Raw genomic sequence first — 23374 nt, 5'->3', positions numbered from 1 at the left:
TGGCTTTCCTATTTCTACTGATTTTTGACAAATAAATTCTTTTGCGGTAGCTAAATATATATTATTGGGGTAGCTAATATCAAAATATACTAAATTAGTCAAAGAAAAAATTATTTGTTGGGGTAGCCAAAGCTACCCCTTGGCAACAAATAGCTTCGCCCCCTGATGTTAAGTTTGTATGATGACAAACAAAAATGGATGCTCTTGTTTTAGCAACGGTGATCATTACAAATGTTAATCCTTACATTTATGATTATGTTTCTCTTTGTATTCAACATTATTTAATAAATAATATGAGTTACGTTACGTTTTGATTGTTAAAAAACAAACACTCTAGTTTATTTCAAATCATTTTATAGTTCATATTTTTTGATAAAATAAACGATATTCATTCATTTAAATTGATAGATCACATTTAATATGAGTTACGTTTTGATTGTTAAAAAACAAACACTCTAGTTTATTTCAAATCATTTTATAGTTCATATTTTTTGATAAAATAAACGATATTCATTCATTTAAATTGATAGATCACATCGATACAACACAAATTCAAAGTTGCTAAGAACGAAAAAGATGAATTTGCAAACAAACTCACAACATCCATGTTAATAACATAAAATGGAAAAGTATTTATGCCTACAAATATGACTATATTCAAGCCTTCAGAATACTTATGTTTCTGGATTAGCAACGTTAACGACATCAAAGTCATTGATTGGATCTACATTTGCTCAAAGTTAATTTTTCAACTTGAATCAAATAAACACCATACTAAAACGAAAAATAAAAAACAAACTGCATAAAGATGGAAAATTAAAACAAACATAGTCGTGCAAAGACGGTAAAATCACAAAAACAAACGAAAGACATCTGAAAATTTATGGAAATCACTTATTTAACTAAAAAAAATAAGGAAAAGCAATTCAGATATAAAATAAAAAATACATATATAAAATAAATTTGTAGTTTTATTATATATATATATATATATAGGACATATCTAGTGAGAATGTCTTTTTTATGTGTATATATATATATATATATATATATATATATATATATATATATATAATAAGAGTCTTAAATGGATTTCCCTCCAAAAAAGTGTTAAATGCATTTATATATTTATTTTAAATTAATGTTATTATCAAGTATGTTCACGCAAAGTGAAATTATGTTAATGCACTTGATCACAAAAAGAACTATAGACAAACATCATTGAACTGATTATATGTAAGAGAAATGATATTTGTACAACCATTTTTCAACAACTTTTTGACAACTTTCTCTCTCATACTCACATTATCTTCCTATTCTCTCTATTCATTTTTCTTTCTCTATTATTTTTGACCAATCAAATGAGAGAAAACCAAAGTTGTCATAAAAATTGTACATATATCACTACTCTATATATAAATGTACTTGAATTGACTTTGAGTAAGATTTTAAAACCCTTAATTTATTGTATTGTAGTAGTTAGCATATTCATTTGTTTTTTTTTTTTGAAGGGATAGTATATTCATTTGTTGTTGAAGGAAGTCGGAGTAAGTTTATATTTTTGAAAGAATAGTGAAAATTTTATGTACACACAAAGATTTACATTATGGATGCAAATGCTTAGGAAAAAGAATAAATAATAAATATTATAAAATAGTAATCTTTCAAAAGAAAAATAATGTTTTATTTTTATTTTTAAAAAAGAAATATAAAACAGTAAAGAATTGACATTTTATTTCACTAATTAATTATAGTTGTATTTATGATGTGTAACTAGGATTATGTGGGGGTGTAACCAGCAGTTTCCATAGTATATGACCCTAACTTCGTCCCTGCGAGCGTTATTGCCGAAAATTACGAAAATTACAGTGATTTTGTTTTTCTCTTCACTTCCCCGGAACCCTAAAATCCCAATTCTGATCCTCACCTGATTGAAATGGAAATGTCATGGTTGAGTGCAATTTTGGTTGGTGCTGGTTATCTTGCTTTGGGTTACTTCATTGGTTCTCGTAAAAATTTCATCTTCTCACAGAAATTTTCATTCTCTAAAGACAAAGATGCTTCACTTCTCAATGATGACAAGAAAAATAAGCAGAAGAAGAATACTAAGCCCAAAATCAAAGACCAACTTGAGGTTGAACAGCTTGCTGATATTCTCGAAGATTTTAAGATGGTAAATTTACAAAAAGTTCTCTTTTTTATTCAAATTACTAGCTTTATTTTAATGGGTTGTTTAAAAAATTGTTCCTTTTTTTGTAGATACTTGTTGTTAGAAATGATCTTAAAATGGGTAAAGGAAAGATTGCAGCTCAATGCAGGTATGTAATCTTTGTTGGTGTTAATTTGATCTTGTTTGGATAAGCACTTAATGGATAAGCTACTTAATTAAGTGCTTATCGTATAAAGATTTGTGTATAAGCTATTTTGATAATGAAAGTTAAAATAAAGTCGGAACTGTTGTTCTATAAGCTATATGCTGTTTGTATGAGCTAACCTGGATAAGTTATGAAAATGAGTTGAAAACAGTTTATGGACATGTAATAAGTTATTTCCATAAGCTCTCGCAAACAAATATCGTAAGTGCTTATGCCTGTAGGTAAGCTCAAATATGTCAATCTAATTAGGTTCTTGCTTAGATTGCGACACGCTAGGCTAATTAAAACTCTTTGTTCTACTAGTTTGTAGAGGCACACTAACAGAGATCCCTCATTCGCGTGAAGGGTGAACTTCATCTTTTTTATTGTTCCTGTTTTGTTTTTAATCCAGAAAAAAATATAAACGGTCAAGCTCAGTTTTTTATCTCTCTTTCATTTTGTAGTCATGCAACATTGGGTCTCTACAAAAAGGTTCTTTACCGAGCTCCAAAGGCTTTAAATAGGTAATGTCATTGGTTGAGCTTGTTGGTCATCTTTGAATTATATAGATTCATAGTTCATTCTCAAGTTTTTCAATGTCAATGTGCAGGTGGGAGATGTCTGCACAGCCTAAGGTTGTTGTCAAAATTGAAAGTGAAGAAGATATGCTGGCTTTGCAAGTAAGTATTGTTTGATTTTTACGGAAATCCTGTGCAACATTAACTATGTTCTCTTTCAATCTATTCTAAGATCTTTATTGCATACTTGCTTGCTGTACATTGGTCAGTTATTGAATGTGATTATGACACCAAATAAACACTATTATGGTTGCTTTTGGTGGGAAAGTATGCAAGAGAACTAGAGAAGTTCAGCAACCAGGAGAAAAATAGAAAATAAACATCCTTTTGACATTTGAACTAGGCAAGAAATAGTAGATTTTGGTCAGTTATTATACTTGTAGAAACTGTCTAAGGCTTGTTTAATCAATGAAAGTAAAGGAGGACTAGAAAAGGGTTGCTTTTATTGAGCAATGCAAGACATGAAACTTAGGCTTAACTGAAAATATTATATTCAAACTTGAAACTTGGAGAATGAACCTCTATGCTCACTAACACTGCAATCATATTAGGCTTTAAAGCTGTTTCAAAAGAAATGTTGTGGCTGATTAATCATTGTGAGGTGATAGCTCTCTATACGTAGCAGTGTATAATTTGGGCTTTAAACAATGATTGGGCAGGGAAGGGAAGTGGAGAAATTCATTTAGCAGAAATATTTTGATAAAAAATACCAAATTAAAAGAAAAATATCCTTTTAATTTATTAGGCTGAAAAGATTAATCAAATGATATCATTAGGATTATGTCTAGGCTGGATTAAATTGTATGAAAAAATACAAAAGAAGTTATAGATTTGAAAACTTTGAATAAGATTTTGTAATCTGTGCTATATGCAATGAAAAGCAAGGGAGAGTAGGTATGAATAGCATACAATTTATCCACCCTAAAAGACGAACTGTTCTTGTTTAAACTTTGAACTAGAAGTAAATGAGCATTTTGTATTTTTTTTATTATTCTAATGACACTATGGTTGTATTTGCTTTCTTAAAAGTTGTAAATTAAATGTCTTTTTATTATTGTAAAGGAACTCTTGTGGAAGGTTTAATAAGCTCAGTTAGATATTTTGGTAATCTACCGGGATGTAAATCACTAGGCTATTTTTCAATAAAAAAGTATAGCATAAACAAGGTTTATTATGTTATTATCAAGATACTGTCAGAACCTCTAATAGGCTGGACTATTTTGTTTTGCTTACTGATTTTACACAAACTTATTTGATATATTGACTGGTATTATCTTTTTCTACAAATCATTTTGTCGTATTCTTTAGTATCCTCTTCCATAGTTCGCTTAAATATCTCCAAAGTTAGGTTCTTTCATGTTTTTCATCCATTTTATCTTAAATTTTATTTTTATGCATAACTCTCCTTTCTAAAGATAGCTTTTGTATTAGTAATACTGTCTTTTGCTGTGCTAGGAAAGGGCTAAATCTCTGAAGTTGCCTACTCATATCACAATTGATGCTGGTAGAACACAGATTGCACCAAGTGAGTATTTGGAACTACCCTTATCTTCTTGTTAATTGATTGATTTGTAATGTTCTCCACATAATTGGAACTTTTACCTGTGTGTTATTTTACTGCCTTATAGTAGCATTAAAAAAAAAAAATGAACGTATCACACTCGATGCAAATTGTCATGTATATTGGCTGGGTATCAATTAGATCGTGTCTATAAAAGCCATGTACAATTAGATCTGAAATAGTTATAGTTTTCAAGCAATCCCCTAAAATGAAATATACATCCCTCCATTATCCTCATCTTATATATTGAAGTTTAATCCATGCTTGAAAATGCCTATCCATGCTTGCTTTCTGAAGAAAATAAATATGCAGTTTATTCCTTTGTATTGTCTATAACTGTGTCTGATTTTAAAAAAGATATGTATGCTAAATAGTAATCAGAATGAGTAACTGCCTTTTCTTTTGTTTTTTCGTTGCATTTTCTACTTTTGTATCTGTATGATATGAAGGTTTTGTTTATATTTAATGTGCTTATCATAGTTAATTTTTTTTTTTTTTTTTGTTTCTTCTAGATTCCAGAACGGTGATGGCAATTCTCGGTAACACTCTCCTCTAATATAATGACCATTTATTTTTTTCATGTCAATTTAGCTTTTCCTTTTCTTTTTACAGCTCAAAATAGTTCGATTTAACATGATGTTCATGTGCAGGACCTGTTGAAGTGGTAGATGAGGTAACAGGTGGACTGAAACTTCTATAATCGTGTCCAGTGAAGGAGGTTCATTATTTACCATGAGGTCGGGTTGAGTGTTCATGAAGGACCACACATCAAACGTTATGCAGAACATTATTTCATTGGTATCCCGGGAAGATTTTGCATGTTTTTCCCCAACACAAGAATTTGTAGTTAGTCTTTAGTTGACTGACAGTAATGATGATGATGAAAACTTCTTGTTGGGTATCCTCACCCACAATAACTGGAATCATGAGACTAAGTAAATACAGAAGGTCCAATTCATTGTTTTAAATGTTGTTTGTCCAAAACTTATGTTCCTAGAAGTACCATGATTGTTTTCTGGTTGTACTTCTAATTGACAAAAATACCTCAAGTTCCTATTCAAATTTTCAACTATTATCCTTTTACTCTCTCTCTCCTCCTTCCATTCTCTTCCTTTGTCCTTCTCTCCCTTATATTTTTCAGTTCGTTTGCCTCCCTCTCATTCTCGTATTCGAATTCAAACCATTTTTTATTAACCATTTCTTGTATTCCATTTTTTCAGCAATCATTTGCCTTATAGTAATTTTTTCCCCGGATGTCGTAGGACACATAACCACATGTAGAATAGGTACACATACATGAATTGAGTACATGTATATACCACCTCATTGAAAAAATGTTGTTTGTATGAAAATTCGATTAAAGCGGTGTGCACGAGTTCAACTCAATTCACTTTCACTACGTAAATTCATTTCACATAGAATAAAAATGGTGTTAAAGTTTTTTTTAGCAGCAAAGCAAATAGATGAAAAAAGTATAAGTAGTACCAAACCTACATACAACAAGAGGCTAAGCACAAGTAGTAATAAAAATAGTGTTAAGGTGTAGTTTGATAAACTGTTAAAATTGCCATAAACTGTTACTATGTGATAACGTATGAGTGTTAACTGGAGGAAATCCCCTCCCAAAATAATAGTGTTTTCTTCCTGTTATTCACTATTATCAATTTATCACAGCCCAAAACCAAACAACACGTGTTAAAACTTAATTAATTTACGTGAGTTATTTTTCAACAAAAAAACTAACAAAAAAATCACGTGATGAAACTATATGCCGATTATATAGATAGTTTTTCATCAGTAGAATAGCACAACAAATCAGAGTGGCGCAGCGGAAGCGTGGTGGGCCCATAACTCACAGGTCCCTGGATCAAAACCAGGCTCTGATAAAACAAAAATATTTTATATTTTTTTCTCATTATTTTTGGTCATTTTTATCAGTTTGCAAAGCTCAACATTACTTTTTAACTGATCCGCATTGAAACATAACTAAGTTTTTACGTTAGAAAAATTCCCTATCACTAGGTCGAATTTGCAAATTCCCACTTGTATTAGTTCATCACAATACTATAGTTTTGACAATAACAATAAAAGCACAATAATGCAGTCGTAAATTGAAATATACCAGTAACATCACGAAAAAGAAAAGCGAGACTTGTTCAACATAATACTATAGTTTTGACAATAACAATGAAAGCACAATAATGCAGTCTACATCACGAAAAAGAAAAGCGAAACTTCTTTATTTATGGTAGGTTGATGAATTTTTATTTTAATACGTAAAACTAATAGTTTTAAAAATGAGGAGGGATCCATTGACTCCAAGAGTAAGTCTAAAGACTTACTCCCAATAATTAGTAATAAAAATTTTACCATAGAAATCTTTAGTAATTAATCACAACCATTAATTAATATTAAAATCAATGGTCAAGATTGGGAGTAAGTCTTTAGACTTACTCTTGGAGTCAATGGATCCCTTCTCTTTAAAAATATATTTAATCTATAGACAAATGTGTCAAAAATATGTAAAACAGTTTTAAAAATGTAATGCTCTACTAGCAAAAGAAAAAAATAATGTAATGCTCTCATTGTTCAGCGTCTATATTGTCTCCCGAAGATGAAGATGTGTATTCACAAATTATTTAGAATGAATTCAATAAATATTTTTTAAGACAATAAGTGTTTGGATACTTTTTTTTTTTAGAGAAGTGTTTGGATACTTCTAGGATTCGTACCGGGTTACCCACCATAATCCTAAGAGTATCCATGAAGTATCTCAAATGTATCCGATAATATTTATCTTTTTAAATAATTAAAAATGATCAAATACTTCTAAGACACGTCCAAAAGTATCATAAAAATACCGGTATCTGATACATATCCGTATAAGTCTCCTATTTTGGAGTATCGAGCTTCATAGCAACAAATCAAGTCAGCTAAACAAAATTTGTATCAACTGCTTCGAACAGTATATTTTCACAGCACTATACAAGCACCAATATTGAGTACTGACAAAAGAATTACTGCTTTGTAATTGAATTTTTTCATCATCATCATCATAATCATCATCAAGTTCTAAGTAAATTAAAATAAAATAGTGGTACACTAAACATAAGAATTGCCTACATACAAGTTAAGCCTGGCAACAAGCTTCAATCGAAATTTCCAGTTTTATAATAACTCGCGAAGTGTCGCTGCTTGAACGTTGGTTTCTTCTCTGCAATATTCAATGTTCTGTTTCCATTTTAATTTGACACATTGCTTTTCCAATTCTCGGTTTGGTAATGCTCTCATTCAACTCTGCAGAAAAAAGCAAGTGTACATAGTTCATATACAAGGTAAAGGATCTAACTGTAGAACATTGTTGTTATAAAATGAGGTAACGTGAGGGAAAGATTCACTTTAGAAGGAAAAATCGTGTAATATAACTGTTGACAAAAAAAATCAAAAGAGTGGATATAAACAACTTCTTAGTATGTGATACATGTAAACATATTGTATCACAATCTCAACTATCGATTTTCTACTCGATGATTAAAATTTCTCATTTAAAGGATAATAGTCCCAAATAGTAACACATTCAGAAATTGTTATTAAAACTAATAGAACAGTTTTTTAACACTGCAGATACTGACCTTTTACCGAGCTCTTCTGACTTGGAGATGACACCATATGATAGCAAATACAAACACTTCCACATTTCCAGGCTGCAGAAACCACCTTCAACTTCAGGCATCAACCTCATTTTCAGATAGTTCAGCCAAAAGAGATTCTACCTTAGCTTCACTGCTCTCGTTAACAGGCTATGGTGCAACCGAAGTGCCGTGCCAACCTCTCCAGTAACACAGCCACCATGCATTAGAAAGTTGCACACATCCAAATCACTGACCTTTCTCTGAGCATGTTATACCACAATTTAACTGCTGCTCTTATATTAAACCTTCTGCAATTGTAAATTTTGTCTTGGCTTCAACCCTCTCCTCAGCATGTCATCACGCAATTCAAGTGCCTTGTCGAGTGCTCCATTAACACAGCAACCATATATTAGCAAGTTAAATGCAACCGAATCTGGCTCGACACCTTTTCTTAACATGGTATCCCACAGTTCAACTGCTGCTCCTACATCGCCACTTCTGCACTGCTCATAGATTATAGTTGAATAGGTTATACAGTCAGGGAAAATCCCATTTCCAGTCATTTCAGAAAGAACTTTGGTGGCTTCGATTAATCTACCCAATTTGCAGAAGCCACGGATAAGAATGTTATATGTTGCAGTGTTTGCTAAAAGCCCTTTAAGCATCTCACGGTGAAGCTCTGTAGCTTCCTTCATATTTCCCTCCTTCGTGAGACTATCAAGGAAACAACCATATGTAACTGAATTAGGAGAGATATTTGCAGCCAGCATTTTTTGAAAAAGATGACCTGCTCTATCGATTTCACCAACTTTGCATAAACCATTCATGAAAGCAGTATAAGTCACAACATTAGGAAAGCATTTCTCAGTAACCATTAAATCTAAACATTCACCGGATTTTCTAAAAGATCCTTCTTTGCTGTATGCATCAATCATACTTGTATATATCACACTATCGGGTCTCAATCCTTGATCATACATCTTTTTTAAGAGACCAAATAACATTTTCATGTCTTGCTGCTTCATTGCACCATCAATAAGAACAGCGTGGCAAACAAGGTCCATGTTAATTCCTCGTTGAATCATCTCACAAGAAGCACTCAGTGCCTCCGTCAGTCTTCCTTCGCCGCAATAACCATGTAGAAGTGCACTATAGCACATCTCATTTAACTTGAGATTCTTCTTGTGTAGATCGTCAATAAAATCTTTAGCTGCTGAAACCCTACCAGTAGAACAAAGGCCACTTATAAGAGGTCTGTATGTATATGTGTCTGGAACAAGGCCATTTTGGAGCATGTCTTCAAGCAATTCAAAGGCTTTATCAATGTTATGAGCCTTACAATACCCTTCAATCATAACATTATATGTTACCTCAGTTGGCTTGATTTTTCTTTCCACCATTTCGGCGAAAAGTTTGGATGCTTCAGCCATCTCATCTGTGTTGCAAAGTCCATAAATAAGTGCAGTGAAAGTATAAACACTTGGAGCAATTTCTTTCTTATTCATCTCCCTATATAGCTTGAATGCTTTTTGTACTTGTAGGTCTTTACAATATCCACTAATCAATGTTGTAAAAGTGGTAGCAGTTGGCTCTAACCCTTTATTGATCATCTCGTTATACAGAGACTCGGCAGCACTCAGATCCCCGAACTTACATTGGCCATTTATTAAGGAATTGTAAGGATACACAGTTTCTCTTATTCCATCTTCTATCATTCTACCAAAATAAGATTCTGCAACATACAACATCCCCCTTTTGCAAAAGGAATCAATCAGAATAGAGTAAGTAACATCATTCGGCAGCAAGTTCATCGAACACATGTTTTTATAAAGCAACTCCGCTTTATCCAAATCTCCACCTTTGCACAAAGCGTTTATTAACGCATTATATACAAACAAACTTGGCAGAAAACCAAACCTTCCTAACTTGACAACCAAATCATAAGCACTATCAATCTTTCCCTTCTTTCTTAACCCATCCACTAACCCCGATACAGCAGCCTCAGTTGGAACAAACCCTAATTCAACCATTTCATTCATGAGGTAAATTCCATCATCAAACTGTTGCACCCTACAAAATCCAAGCACCAATGTACAATATGTGACAACATCTTCCTTCAAACCCTTTTCCCTCAACGACCTTCTAACCTCAACAGCTTCCATAACCCGACCACCCTTACACAGACCATGAATCAATACATTATAAGTCACAATACTCAAATCAAACCTATTAGATTCCATCCACAGAATCTTTTCCTTAGCTCTACAAAAATCTTTTAACTCACACAAGCTCCGAATTACAGCGGAACAAGTATAAGGATCAGGTTTAACACCAGCATTCACAAATTCGTCAAAAACTTCCCAAACCAATATAAATTTCCTAATTCTCAATAACCCATTTAAAATTGCACTCAAAGTTCTAACCTCAGGCAACAAAGTATTACCAAGCATGAGTCTTAAAACAACTACAGCATCAAAAACTCTTGTATTTTGCAAATAACTGTGAACTAAAAAATCAAACCCCAAAGTGGAAGAAAACTTACATTGCTTATGAGATTCAAGAAATTTCACAAAAACAAATTTTGGGTCCGACCCACGAAGGAGAAGGGTATGCAAAAGCGAATTCGCAGGCCAAAAAAGCTTATTTTGAACAAGAGCATGAACTAAGATAGCAAACGAGGTTGTGGTGTGGTTCATGTTTTTGTGTAATCCGAGGAAGTTGAAGAAGCGTAAAGCTAATCTAGAATCATGTAAAGTGTTGATTAAGACTTGTTCGACATGGTGGGGTTTCAATGTGGATGAAATTGATGGGTCGTTGAATGCGATTTTCCAACTTAGATTTCCTCGAACAATGTCGGAAATGTGTGTGATGAAATGAGTGTCGTTTTCGTTGGTGGATTTGGAAGTGGAAAAGGTTCTTTGAAGAGGTGAGAGGGAGAGGGGTGCGCGACGGAGATGGCGGAGCTTCATCGGAATTCATGAACTACCACCGCCGCAACAACACCTCAGTGGGATTGGTTTTTTTTTTTTTTTGCGTATGTAAACACAAAAAATGTTTTTGTTTTTTTTAACAGTAATGGAAGTGTACTTTGAATATTTCATATTGAAGATAACTATTTTTTCATCAGTGTTTGATTTGATTAAAAAATAGTCTACATTTTTTATTAATGATTTTTTTATAACTTATTGATCAACGGAAAAAAATGTTTGTGTATGATTTATGTAGTAAATTATGATTAGTGCGTTATGATTTGTTTATAGTGTTGATTTAGAAGATCTTGAAAATTCACTACATTCGAATACATATATATCTCTTTTAATTAACCGACTATTTTATCTTATAATTAATTAATCAATAAAAAATATTTGTCTCGTGTGTGGTTTTTAGAGAAAATACAATGGAGTTTTTTTTTTTTTTTTAAAATAACTTATATCATTTCATTAAATATTAAGTCAGTAATACATGCTAGAATTTCATCAAAGATACCAAAGCTATAAAGGAATGTGGCTGTCTTAGCTAATTCATGGGCAACCTCATTTGCCTCCTTCCTAATAAACTCAACATGAGAGTTTGTGAACTGGAATTGGAGTTACGTGTGGGGGTCATTACACATGACACAAGTCAATTGACAATTGACGCATCTGCTTTTCAACTTCACTCACGTAGGAAAACAATCTCTACAAACTTTCCACAATGAGTTCTTAACTTTTGGGGTACTTTCAGACTCCATATACCACTCCAGTGTTCGGGCTTCCGCAAATGAGCATTACTGCCAATGTCTTCAATATAAATGCAGTAAGCACTTTTAACAGAGTAACATCTATTCTTTTCAACCTTCCAAACTCAATCTATACATATGAACTTGTTGATGCAGAGGAGTATTTAAAATACTTTGAGCTGTTTTTGTTAAAAACAAGTGTCAAATCAATTGTTCATTCCAAACTTTAGTACTGCGATCAATCAAATGTCCCACAATATAAGATTGGAGGGCCAGTGCGCTAGGGCCAACAAGAGGAATACTAGACCCTGCCCTTATCAATGGTTCGCCAATAGTAGGAATATTAAACACAAAACCAATTTTCAGCGGGCACCTTGCCTAACAACCACCTTAGCTCTGAAAATACTACGCCAAAGAAAGCTTGAGTTATGTCCCAATTTTGCTTCCAAATAGCTGATGTTCGAATAATACCGATCCTTGAAGATTCTTGAAGTTAAACCGTCTCAATCAGTTTGTAGTTTCCAATCCTATTTTCCAAGCATTGTAACATTAAAGGCTGTCAAATCTTTAAACTTTGTTTGGATTGATAGAATTTAATGACATTCCATTGTTTGGATTTTTAAAAAGTGAACGGAGTGGTATGGAATATGATGGAATCCATTCCATCCCATTGTCATTCCCCCCCAAAATGAGAGGTATACAATGAAATGGAGCTTGTTAATTAGATAATTAATCTTTTATCCTACTACCATGCTTCTTCTTCAGCACACATATGCGTTTCTTTCTACTTCCATGTATCATCAACCTTTTTTTTGTCAAAAAAAAATGTATCATCAACCTTTGCCATGCGTCCCAATTTTTTTTTCTCTGTATTAATTGATTAATTGATTATTTGACCTCATTTAAGAAATAAATGATTTTTTTTTGGTAGTGAATTAAGAAATAAATGATGTGTGCACTGAAACTAATTTCAATACCAAAAAATGGATGTCTATGCTTTTGATATCAATTTGACAAGTACTCCCTCCGTCCTTATATAAACCCCTTTTGTTTTTTTTTCTTCACATATCTTAAGAAAAGTTGATAATGTAATTAATGTGTCTATTTTGTGTGTTAATATTACCAAATTGTCCTTTGTTTATATGTGTATTAAATTTGACTTTTCATATTTCAAGACAAATTAGTAGTATTAATTAGAGGAGTATTAATTAGATGTATGTTTAGGGAAAAAAAATAATAAATACATCTTTTTTTTGGTAGTGAAATAATAAATGCATCTTTTTTTTTGTGTTGGCTGGGGTTTGAACCCCGACCTTGCATATTATCATGCGTTGTTCCTACCAACTGAGCTAAGCTCACGAGTACAATAATAATAAATGCATCTTTTTTGGTGGTGTCTGAGTTCGAACCCCAAACATTGCATATATTATGCATTGTCCTTACCAGCTTAACTAAGCTCACGGGACAATAATAAATGCATCTAACAATTTGAAAAGAGGTTTACATTTGGAAAAAAAAAAACTAAAGTTTTAGATAGAGTCCTGCTCTTTACCCAAACGGTTATGCTCATTCCCAAAGTAAAAGTCCAAAATGCCCCTACGCAACTTAACATGCGTAGCGTGAGTTAACATGCGCTAGTTATAACAGAAACGCAACTTAAGTTACGCAACTTAAGTTAACTCACGTTAGTTATAATTCTGCAAAAATCACATTGAAATCCCAACGTGAGTTAACTCACGTTGGTTTTCATGGCTTGTGGGCAACAAATATAAGACATCCTCTGTAACAATATTGCATTAAGCGGCACAATGATATTGCAATCACAGTCTTAAATATGTCACTGTCTTAAATGGATTTTGATAAACATCCTCTGTAGATAGAGCAACCTTTTCATTTATTTCTCTCTTCTTCTTCAATTTTTTATCCTTATTGAAACATCATCACACTCACCTACTTGCTACCAGCAAACATATACCCATAGGTTTTAAAATGGGAAGAAAATGAAGCTTCAAAATAATTTGAAAAGAAGTGGAAGAAGAAATCAATATAATTCATTCGATTAGAAATTCAGCAGATAAAAAATAGTAATTGAAAGAAAATTGATTCATATAATATTTTTCTCCCTTTATTATTTGTTGATGAAATTCATAACTACCCAAAATGAAATTAAATTCATCTATTCCATTTTACCACTTCTATCTCTTAAAACTTACACTCCCATTTTTTACTATGAACTTGTTGTGGTTTTGTGAGAGAAGAAGAAAAAAATTGATGGAAAAACAAATTAAGGTATTGATACTATAACAAGTGGTGGTGAGAGCTTGAAAGATGATGATTGTTAAAAGATAGACAGAAGGAAGAGAGGGAACCAAAAGGCGAGACTTGAGAGTTGAGAGCAGGTTGAACATAATTGAAAAAAATACAATAGCGTGAGTTAACTCACGCTACGTGAGTTAACTCACGTTGCGTTAGTTAAGTCACGCTAAAATTAACACTAGCGCATGTTAAGTCACGCTGCGTGACTTAAGTCACGCAAATTTAACACTAGCGCAACTTAACTTGCGTAGGGGTATTTTTGACATTTACATTGGGACTGAGCAATACTGTTTGAGTAAAGAGCAGGACTCTTTTAGATATAGGGATTAGGGGTGGGCATCGGTACGGGTAGGGTCGGGTTCGGGCCCAAACACCAAAACCGAACTAACCCACGGGTTATGAACAAAGGCCCTAATGAACCCAATTTTTGAATCGGGTTGATCGGGTTCGGTTGTATCGGGTTCGGGTTGAACCGGTTCGGGCAAACGGGTTGTGAAAGATGAAGAAAAACTCAACAACTAAAATAAATGAAACCGTAAATCCAGACAAAAAGAATGGAAATATCTTTCATGTATATGCAATAACAACACAACAACCACTATATTTTTCAACAGATGACAGCAACAATAGTTTTTTTCAACAACAATGACACCATCCAATCTAAGCCAACAACAACAAACAATCACAACAACCAGTTTTTTTCTTCTACTTGTGGCCAGGCATACTGTGGGAATCATGTGAATGAATCTAATCCAAACTTCATAGTAATAAGTAAGTTAAGAAAAGAAACAGATCTAGTTATTGAATTTGAATGTGAATGAGATGAAGAGAATAGAAACAACGTTGCCCAAATTTATGAGATGAGATCATAATGTAAAATTAGGGTTAAGAGGCATATGAATGAGTGAGATGAAATGGGTTTGGGCTGAGTTAAAAAACATCAATTTTTCTGTTTTGGGCCTAGTGAGAAACAAGCCTGAAAAAACTAATAATAAATAATAATAGTAATAGTAATAGTAGTAGTAACAATAATAATAATAATAATAATAATAATGGTTCATATGGGTTAGTCGGGTTAATTAGGGTTCCAACGGGTTCAAAATAGTCACCCGAACCGAACCGAATATACCCGTAATAACCCGCAAAATTCACCCGATCAACCCGTAACCCGTATTAACCCGATCCGAGTGAGCCCGATTGCATCGGGTTGGTCGGGTACATTCGGTTTGATCCGAGTTTGTCCACCCCTAATAGGGATGGAGGGAGTATTGATTATTTTTGGGTCAACCATTTTGACATCTCTAATTGCAACTCAAATGATTATTTATTTTTCAAAAAAAGAAAAGAAAAAAAAAACAAACTTATACGATGTCGTTTAAAATAACAAATTGAAAGTAAAGTGTTGAGGAAGTATCATCGAAATGAATCACACGCGTAACCCAGATTGTTAAGTCACCGTCTCCATCACTCCACATTCATCTTCCTTCCTTCCAATTCTCAAATTCGATTCAATTCAATCATCGCACAAATTCAAAACCCTAACAATGGTTCCACCACCCCCAAACCCCGAAACCCAACAATTCCTCAGCTCAATCCTCTCCCAACGCGGCCCCTCCGCTCTCCCTTACTCCGAAGACACCAAATGGCTTATCCGTCAACATCTCCTCTCTCTCCTCACCACCTTCCCTTCTCTCGAACCCAAAACCGCCACCTACACTCACAACGACGGCCGTGCCGTCAATCTCCTTCAAGCCGATGGCACAATCCCCATGACCTACCAATCCGTCACATACAACATCCCAATTGTTATCTGGCTTATGGAATCTTACCCTCGTCACCCTCCTCGTGTTTATGTTAATCCCACTAGGGATATGATTATTAAACATGCTCATCCTCATGTTAATCCTTCTGGATTGGTTTCTGTTCCTTATTTGCATAATTGGATTTACCCTAGTTCTAATTTGGTTGATCTTGTTCTTGCTTTGAGTTTGATTTTTGGTCGTGATCCACCTCTTTTTTCTCAACGTAGACCTAATCCCAATCCTAATCCTAACCCTAATCCTCATCAAAATCATAATCCTAATCCAAATCCAAATACCAATCAAAGTTCTAATTTTGGAACTAATCCTCCATCTGGGTATATTCATCCTGGTAGGATTAATAGTAATAATAATATTAATAGTTATCCTCCTTCGCCTTATTCCCCTGCGCCATCTCGGCCTACGCATACGGAGGATCCTACTGAGGTTTTTAGGAGGAATGCTATTAACAAGCTTGTGGAGATGGTGCATAATGATGTGACGGCGTTGAGGAAGACTAGAGAAGGTGAAATGGAGGGGTTGTTTGGTTTGCAAGGGGTATTGAAGCAGAGGGAGGAGGTTTTGAATAATGGTGTGAAGGAGATGCAAGATGAGATGGAGGGTTTGGAGCAGCAGTTGCAGATGGTTTTGATGAATACGGATGTTTTGGAGGGTTGGTTGAGGGAGAATCAAGGGAAGAAAATGGGGAGTTTGGAGAATGTCGAGGAGGCTTTTGAGTGTGTGGATGTGCTTTCCAAACAGATGCTTGATTGTACTTCTGCTGATTTGGCTATTGAAGATACGCTTTATGCTTTAGATAAGGGTGTTCAGGTTGGGGCTGTACCGTTTGATCAGTATTTGAGGAGTGTGAGAGCGTTGTCAAGGGAGCAGTTCTTCCACCGTGCTACGGCTGCTAAAGTTAGAGCTGCTCAGTTGCAGGCTCAGGTTGCGAATATGGCTGCTAGGAATCATCATTATGGTAGCTGAGGAGGCATGGATAGCTTTATGTCGGCAGGTTCTGGAATCATTCATTGTTGGTTTTGTTTGGTACAGATTGGTATTTGTTTATTGGCTTTTTAGTCGCTGCTTCTGTTCAGTAGCGTAAGTTGGCAGCCCCATATGCCTTGAACAACTTTGAGATTTTTATTGGCATGAGGCTGTACTATTGTTCTTATACAGATTTAATTATATGATTTTGGTTAAAATTTTGTTTAAAGGTATACATGCTATGGATCATAGGTTTGTCCCACGTTGTAGTTTAAAACAAATATTGGGTATATTATGATGTGTATATATGTATTTTCTAGCTCTGATTGATGCTTTGACTGTTTGACGCTGACTGACTATCCTATCGAGAGTTTGTTTTCACTTTAGAAACTTACTTATGTTTACTTTTAAAATTTATTAGGGAGAAGTATTTTCAAACAGTTGTATACCCTGGTTTGTGTGTATTTTGTATTTAGGAAAATATCTGTTTTCACCGGCTTATGGCTTTTGGTAATTGAAATGAATTAGACATTTTTGGGGCCTCTTTGAGAAGGAACAATAACACTATTGGTTAAATTACCATGCTCAGCTGGTCTTTTACTGACAGTGTATCCTTGTGAACCTGTTTTATGAGAACATGTGATATATCATTATTATTATTTACAATCACACAAGAGCATGTTTGTGGTAGAAGTAGAATTGTTTTGAATGTTTCAACTGGACATGTCAATGCGCATAGAAGATATTAGTTGCGTAGGCGGCAATGGTGGGAGATTGTAGTGCATTTGGCCATTAGGCTACTGGAGATAGAATGCAGATTTGCTGCTCCAGGGTTCATGAGTTACATGCTGTCCAAGTTTAGACATTTTAAAAAATAGAGGATTCTGTTGTTATTTTTAGAGTTAAATAGGAATAACCTCCATGTAGAACTATTAGTTTGATTGCATTTGTTTGTTTTGTTTGATTTGCAATGATGTTGACCTAGTCTAACACACACAGATCAAAACTTCAGGTTCAAATCAACTAGCCACCTGAAGTTGCTGCAGATTTTCTCTCCTTAGATCAATAACAAAATTTTGATTGTGAAAAAAATCAAATGCTGGAAAATCCAGTACATATAAAAGCCTTCAAAAGAAGTGTGGCCTAAAAAGTCTGGTAGTTGAATTTTTCATCTTACCAGGAAACTAACACTGTCCTCTTTATCTACCGAACATGGTAGCTGTAGTTAGTAAACATATAGATTGATTAACCTGAAATCTCTGGAGTCTGGACCTACCAAACTAGCATGCAAACAAGCCCAGTTGGTATAGAAGATTAATAGGATAAATCTGTTCTCCATATGCAGGGCCAGAATATGTGTGTGAATTAGATATCCTAGGATTATAAAGGAGGCTAGTTTAAGTACGATCCATTTATAGTACATTTCCTCGTTGAATTTTCTTTTCTCCTTCTAAAATCAAAGGGATAATCAGGAAAGGATTGTTTGTTGGTGTAAACTGATGTTATGATTCAGAGTAAGTGCTAGCTATTTACTACTTCTGTTCGGACTTTGTGAGTAAACTTGGTTGCTGTTAAGTTGTCATCTCTAGAAACCCACTCTTGGAATCTTTCTACCTGTAGGCACAGCCAATCAATATTGTCTTATAACTCTCCTCTTGCTTGATTTTCCTTTATACCTACGATGAAATAGGGTGAACGGATAGAAATATGCTGATCATTTTGATCTTTTTCTCCTGTAATTATTTGCCAAATGAGTTTGTTTGCACCTAAAATAATATAGTTCACATTCATTGATTAACTAAACTGTTGTCTTGACAACTCTGTTTCCATCTCTATGCTTTTCGCAATGCAATTTTTCCTGAGTCGATTTTTTCAATTTTTTTTATTCTTTGTTGTTTGTATTGGATGATGATTTTAATTTTGCGTATTTTCCGTTTATTTTGTAAATTTGTGAAAAGTGAGGCTGTGATGAACAACAACATTTCTCGAATCTGATAATGACAAAAGCAAATATATTGTTTTTTGATGACCGTGTTTGTGCGTGTCTGAGCCTCTTGATCATAAAAAAAAAAAAAACTAAACTGTTGTCTTTGCTGTCCTATGAAATTTCCTTTTTGCGTACGCACCTATGAAATTTCCTTTTTGCAACATGGTTAAGATGCCACTAATAAGTTACAAGTTAATGTCATGTTGTATTCTTGTTGTATATTGGGGTATAACTTAGAATACTCCTAATCTATAGTAGTTATAAGTGAATGGTATGTGGTCATACTATATATTTTCCGTTTAAAAAAACCTTGTTTACAGTAGTTTAATATGTAAGATAGATATTAAGAATGGTTTTCTCATATAAAACGAGTTCACTGAAGATAGGAAATATACATACAAATAGATATATCTCCTTGAAAAGGAACAAAAGCAAACCATGAGTTTGCAGTACCAACAAGTGCTTCAATATAATAACCATCCCTTTTCTTTATGCATTTGTCAAGGACTCCGTAAAGTCCTTCTTAAGCATATATTGATGTATTATGCATACATGTGATTCTTGAATGTGACCATATCATTGATGTGTTCCCTTGTTGAGCCTGCACGTACATGCCACTGATAGTCCCGTGAAATTAGTAATATGGAATATGACTTTTAGGTCATATGTTACTAAGTAATTAATTACTGGTTATGTAGTAATAACTTAATAGGCAAATGAAAAAAAAAAAGAAGTTTCATCTTTTGTTATACGAAATGGGTACTTGTATCATGTTATGAAAAAGTGGAAACAGCAGTTTAGTTAATCAATTAACGAATATGAGAACATGTGATTAATGTCTCACTATTATTTACAATCACAGAGGAGCATGTTTGTGGTAGAAGTAGATTTGTTTTGAATGTTTCAACCGGGCATGTCAATGCTTATAAAAAATATTAGGTGCGTAGACGAAAATGGTAGGGGATAGCAGTGCATTTGGCCATTAGGGTACTGGAAATGGAATGCAGATTTGCTGCTTCAGGGTTCATGAGCATACATGCTGTCCAAAATAGTGAACATGGTAGCAGTAGTTAGTTAGTAAACATGAAGATTGATTAAACCTGAAATCTCTGGAGTCTGGACCTTCCAAAATAGCATGCATACAAACCCAGTTGGTATTTAGAAGATCAATAGGATAAATCTGTTTTTCATATGCAGGGCCAAAATACGTGTGTGAATTAGATATCCTAGGATTATAGAAGAGGCTAGTTTAAGTACAATCCATTTCATAGTACATTTCCTCCTTGAAATTTTTCTTTCTCCATCTCTGCTATTTGATAAAATCAAATGGATAATCAGGAAAGGATTATTTGTTGGTGTAAACTGATGTTATGATTCAGAGAAAGTGCTAGCTATTTACTACTTCTGTTCGGACTTTGTGAGTAAACTTGGTTGCTCTTAAATTGTCATCTCTAGAAACTCACTCTTGCAATCTTTCTACCTGCAGGCACAACCAATCAATATTATGTGTCTTATAACTCTCTTCTTGCTTGATTTTCCTTTGTACCTATGATGAACGGATAGAAATATGTTAATCATTTTGATCTTTTTCTCCTGTGATTATTTGCCAAATGAGTTTGTATGCACCTAAAATAATATAGTTCACATTCATTGATTGGCATGCCTCATTGATTAACTAAACTGTTGTCGTTGCTGTCCCATGAAATCTCCTTTTTGCGTATGCACGTATAAAATTTTCTTTTTGCAACAATAAGGCGGCACTAATAAGTGATAAGTGAATGGCATGTGGTGTCCTTGTTTCTGTCGCTTCCTAAGGAGCTTTTGGATACACTTGTTTGATTCTTGTTATATATTGGGATATAACTTAGATAGAATACTCCTACTCTATTTTTTTTGTGGAGTCATACTGTATATTTTCCGTTTAAAAAAAACCTAGTTGTTTATAGTAGTTTTTTTTTGGTTACAGTTGTTTATAGTAGTTTATTATATGATAAATGATATCAAAGAAAATAAAGTAAAAAATTGAAAATGGTAAAGGAAAAAGTAGAAATGGCACTACAGAAACACTTGTGCCCATAACAAGGATATCTTGGAAACGATTGATCAAGTTCGTTCATAAGCTACAAGAAAATAAACAAACAAAGAAACTGTTTACAATTTTCCTAAAAAGTAATTAATAAACAAGTAATTAATTCTATAAAGTAAGCCATCTTCAACAGGAAATAAGATTAAATTGTTAAACAATCATCGTCTCCATTCAATAAACGAAAGAAACAATAGGAATAATCACTTCACATTTTAATTGAAAAAAATACAAGATTGGTGACGACAAAGACTTACATTTGTTTTGATTAATCCTTGTTCCTCTCAAATAAAATAAAATGAAAATGGAAGATAATCTATACTGAGAAATGTTACTTCATCTCAATATCTCAAGAACCATAAAGAAAACGTTCTTCACTTAGCCTCACTACCGGAACATCGTGTCCTTGTGTATGTGGGATAAGTTACAGAATACCCAAGGAGCTTGTAAAATTCATACATAGCATCCATGTTATCGTTAAATCCAGCGGTGTTTTTTATTTGCTCGAGTTGGAGTCTAGCCATTTGTCTCTCATGTTGAATTTTCACCTTTTTCCAATCATCAGACAAAGTTATCTCCACTTCTTGATCATTATGGAGTTTCATGATTATGAACTTTTTCTTCTTCTTGTCTTGACTTTATTTTCTTCTTTGCAACTAAAACACTTTTTCTCTTCTTCACACACGAAATGGTTTTCCCTTGAATGTGCCTCGAAAATCTTTTCCTGGTAGCTAGCAATTCTATTTTAGAGTTTTTGGTAGTTGACGTTGATTATATTGCCATTGATATCATAGCATTTATATACATGTGGTTAGTTAATGTTAAACAGGTGGCGTTTTTATATCTTGGAAATCTAAAAACCGGTTCTTGATCTTTCTTTACCTATAAGTTTGTTGTTCTTTTCTTTGACTACATATCCACTATAAGTATGAAATAGTATTAACTGATAACTGTCTGTTTATTATACAGTTATGTTGGTTATTCTGTTAGCCTATAGTTAGTTAGTTATCAGCTGTATTGTTTGAAGGTACACTAAGGGTATCATATTTTCTGTTTGTTTTGCGTACACTACACACTAGCAGAGACATATATGGTTGGTAGTAGCAACTCACCATGTACCTCTGCGAGAAACTGTGATAACTTGAATGATTTTTGCTTCTCAGTACTCAATGCCAAAGTGCACAATAAGAGCAAAGTAATTTGCAATTATTTTTTGGAGCTAATAAGGTGTTGGGAACGAGAAACTGTGGAAAGTAATGTGGTTGACTGGTGCGGCCTTGATCCAACTATTCACTAGATAAGATGCATCCTCAAATCTGCTCATTGCTTGAAGAAAATCATGGTCAATGGTTTCTGTGCCCACCAACAATTTCATATTCTCATGACCATAAAACACAAATGCCGGGGTGAATACCAATAATAATCGGCAACAATTAATAGTTGAATGTAATCACATATGTTGGCGTAGTGTCTGACAATGGACTAGATTTTGGTAAGAAATGTTGCTACTATGAATCAAAGAGACAGTTAGTTAAAAGTGAGCTCCATTTTTGCATTACTCGGTGCATAATCTGGGTCATCTCCATTTTTTGGATTAACTTATGAGGATAGCAATCTTCAAAGTAGTTTAAGGCAAGCTCAATAGAACTAACAGAAGTTTTTTTTTGGCCTTTTAAGACTTTCTCTTGACTGCAATTCCTCCTTTATTCCAATGGATGTATAAATGATTTTATTCATATGTAATGTAAATATAATTTGTACTTTCCCATGTCTTGAAATTTATCAACAGCCTCATTTGATTGAAGACAGAAGGATAATCTTTAAGCCACTTTTTTTTTTGTCTATTCTCATCAATGCAAATGACGAGTTTAATGAATGAAGGATTTGTTTATTATACTGGTTCCTCCACCGATTATTGTACTAGGACTACTTATATTCCTAGGTATCTTACTACCTCTGAATGGGAAGCTATCTATGATGTTGACTCAAATGACTTTCTACACATGCAAACCACGTTCACCCTTATATAGTTCTCTAAGGATATATCAAAGAGTGATAATATGTGTAACTCAATGTGGCATACCATCCTTTCTACACCATGTGGCTCAAATTAATCTAAAATAATCATCAGCTCAAAAAAATAAATAAAATAGTTTCTCTTTCAACCCTAAATCACAAACTGAAAAAACCATATTTAATTCCAATGTATTCAATCAATTTTTTGATTAAACTGTGCGGTTCAGTTTAGTTTACGATTTTTATTTTACTAACCGAATCAAACCAAACTAAATTGCAAGATATAATAAGAAAAACATGCCATTGTTACTAAGCTCAAACTCAATCCCTATCACCTTTGTAT

The 23374-nt window shown here is 33.6% G+C and overlaps 3 protein-coding genes and 1 non-coding gene across 5 annotated transcripts; 3 read left to right on the top strand and 1 right to left on the bottom strand.

Moving 5' to 3' along the window:
• The first annotated feature begins 1843 nt into the window (after positions 1 to 1843).
• LOC146931423 (uncharacterized) lies at positions 1844 to 5574 on the top strand. The gene is made up of 7 exons (XM_085702913.1): positions 1844 to 2173; positions 2260 to 2318; positions 2819 to 2878; positions 2965 to 3034; positions 4388 to 4457; positions 5006 to 5032; positions 5144 to 5574. The coding sequence occupies exons 1-7, from the start codon at positions 1937 to 1939 to the stop codon at positions 5191 to 5193; spliced, it is 573 nt and encodes a 190-aa protein (XP_085559039.1). The 5' UTR covers positions 1844 to 1936; the 3' UTR covers positions 5194 to 5574.
• A 1862-nt stretch (positions 5575 to 7436) lies between these two features.
• LOC146931422 (Pentatricopeptide repeat (PPR) superfamily protein) lies at positions 7437 to 11208 on the bottom strand. 2 transcript variants are annotated; one of them, XM_085702912.1, is made up of 4 exons: positions 8431 to 11208; positions 8267 to 8385; positions 8133 to 8197; positions 7582 to 7790 (listed from the first exon to the last, which is right to left on the bottom strand). In XM_085702912.1, exons 1-4 carry the CDS (start codon positions 11092 to 11094, stop codon positions 7717 to 7719), a joined length of 2922 nt encoding a protein of 973 aa, XP_085559038.1. In that variant the 5' UTR covers positions 11095 to 11208; the 3' UTR covers positions 7582 to 7716. The 2 variants fall into 2 exon arrangements, 1 of the variants encoding a protein (XP_085559038.1); XR_015006698.1 differs by having other exon boundaries at positions 7437 to 7790; positions 8126 to 11208.
• Positions 11209 to 15526: 4318 nt separating this feature from the next.
• On the top strand, positions 15527 to 17271 carry LOC146931421 (protein ELC-like). Its single transcript, XM_085702911.1, has one exon. The coding sequence runs from the start codon at positions 15704 to 15706 to the stop codon at positions 16943 to 16945; it is 1242 nt and encodes a 413-aa protein (XP_085559037.1). The 5' UTR covers positions 15527 to 15703; the 3' UTR covers positions 16946 to 17271.
• A 1634-nt stretch (positions 17272 to 18905) lies between these two features.
• LOC146931420 (small nucleolar RNA snoR126) lies at positions 18906 to 18999 on the top strand. Its single transcript, XR_015009275.1, has one exon. It is a non-coding gene; the product is annotated as a small nucleolar RNA snoR126 (small nucleolar RNA).
• The last annotated feature ends 4375 nt before the right edge of the window (positions 19000 to 23374 follow it).

This window comes from Medicago sativa, chromosome 4 (assembly GCF_051527215.1).
Source record: "Medicago sativa cultivar Bolivia chromosome 4, Bolivia_mono, whole genome shotgun sequence".
NCBI classification, from domain to species: Eukaryota; Viridiplantae; Streptophyta; class Magnoliopsida; order Fabales; family Fabaceae; genus Medicago; species Medicago sativa.
Note: the sequence above shows the minus strand (reverse complement) of the source record. Positions and strands in the feature narration are given on the sequence as shown.

Coding starts and splice junctions, on each gene's coding strand:
- LOC146931423 (XM_085702913.1), top strand. CDS start 1,937: ATGGAAATGTCATGGTTGAGTGCAATTTTGGTTGGTGCTGGTTATCTT. Junction 4,458..5,005: donor TAGAACACAGATTGCACCAA/GTGAGTATTTGG, acceptor TGTTTCTTCTAG/ATTCCAGAACGGTGATGGCA. Junction 5,033..5,143: donor AACGGTGATGGCAATTCTCG/GTAACACTCTCC, acceptor GTTCATGTGCAG/GACCTGTTGAAGTGGTAGAT.
- LOC146931422 (XM_085702912.1), bottom strand. CDS start 11,094: ATGAAGCTCCGCCATCTCCGTCGCGCACCCCTCTCCCTCTCACCTCTT. Junction 8,198..8,266: donor ACGAGAGCAGTGAAGCTAAG/GTAGAATCTCTT, acceptor TGGTTTCTGCAG/CCTGGAAATGTGGAAGTGTT. Junction 7,791..8,132: donor CTCCAAGTCAGAAGAGCTCG/GTAAAAGGTCAG, acceptor TTTTTTCTGCAG/AGTTGAATGAGAGCATTACC.
- LOC146931421 (XM_085702911.1), top strand. CDS start 15,704: ATGGTTCCACCACCCCCAAACCCCGAAACCCAACAATTCCTCAGCTCA.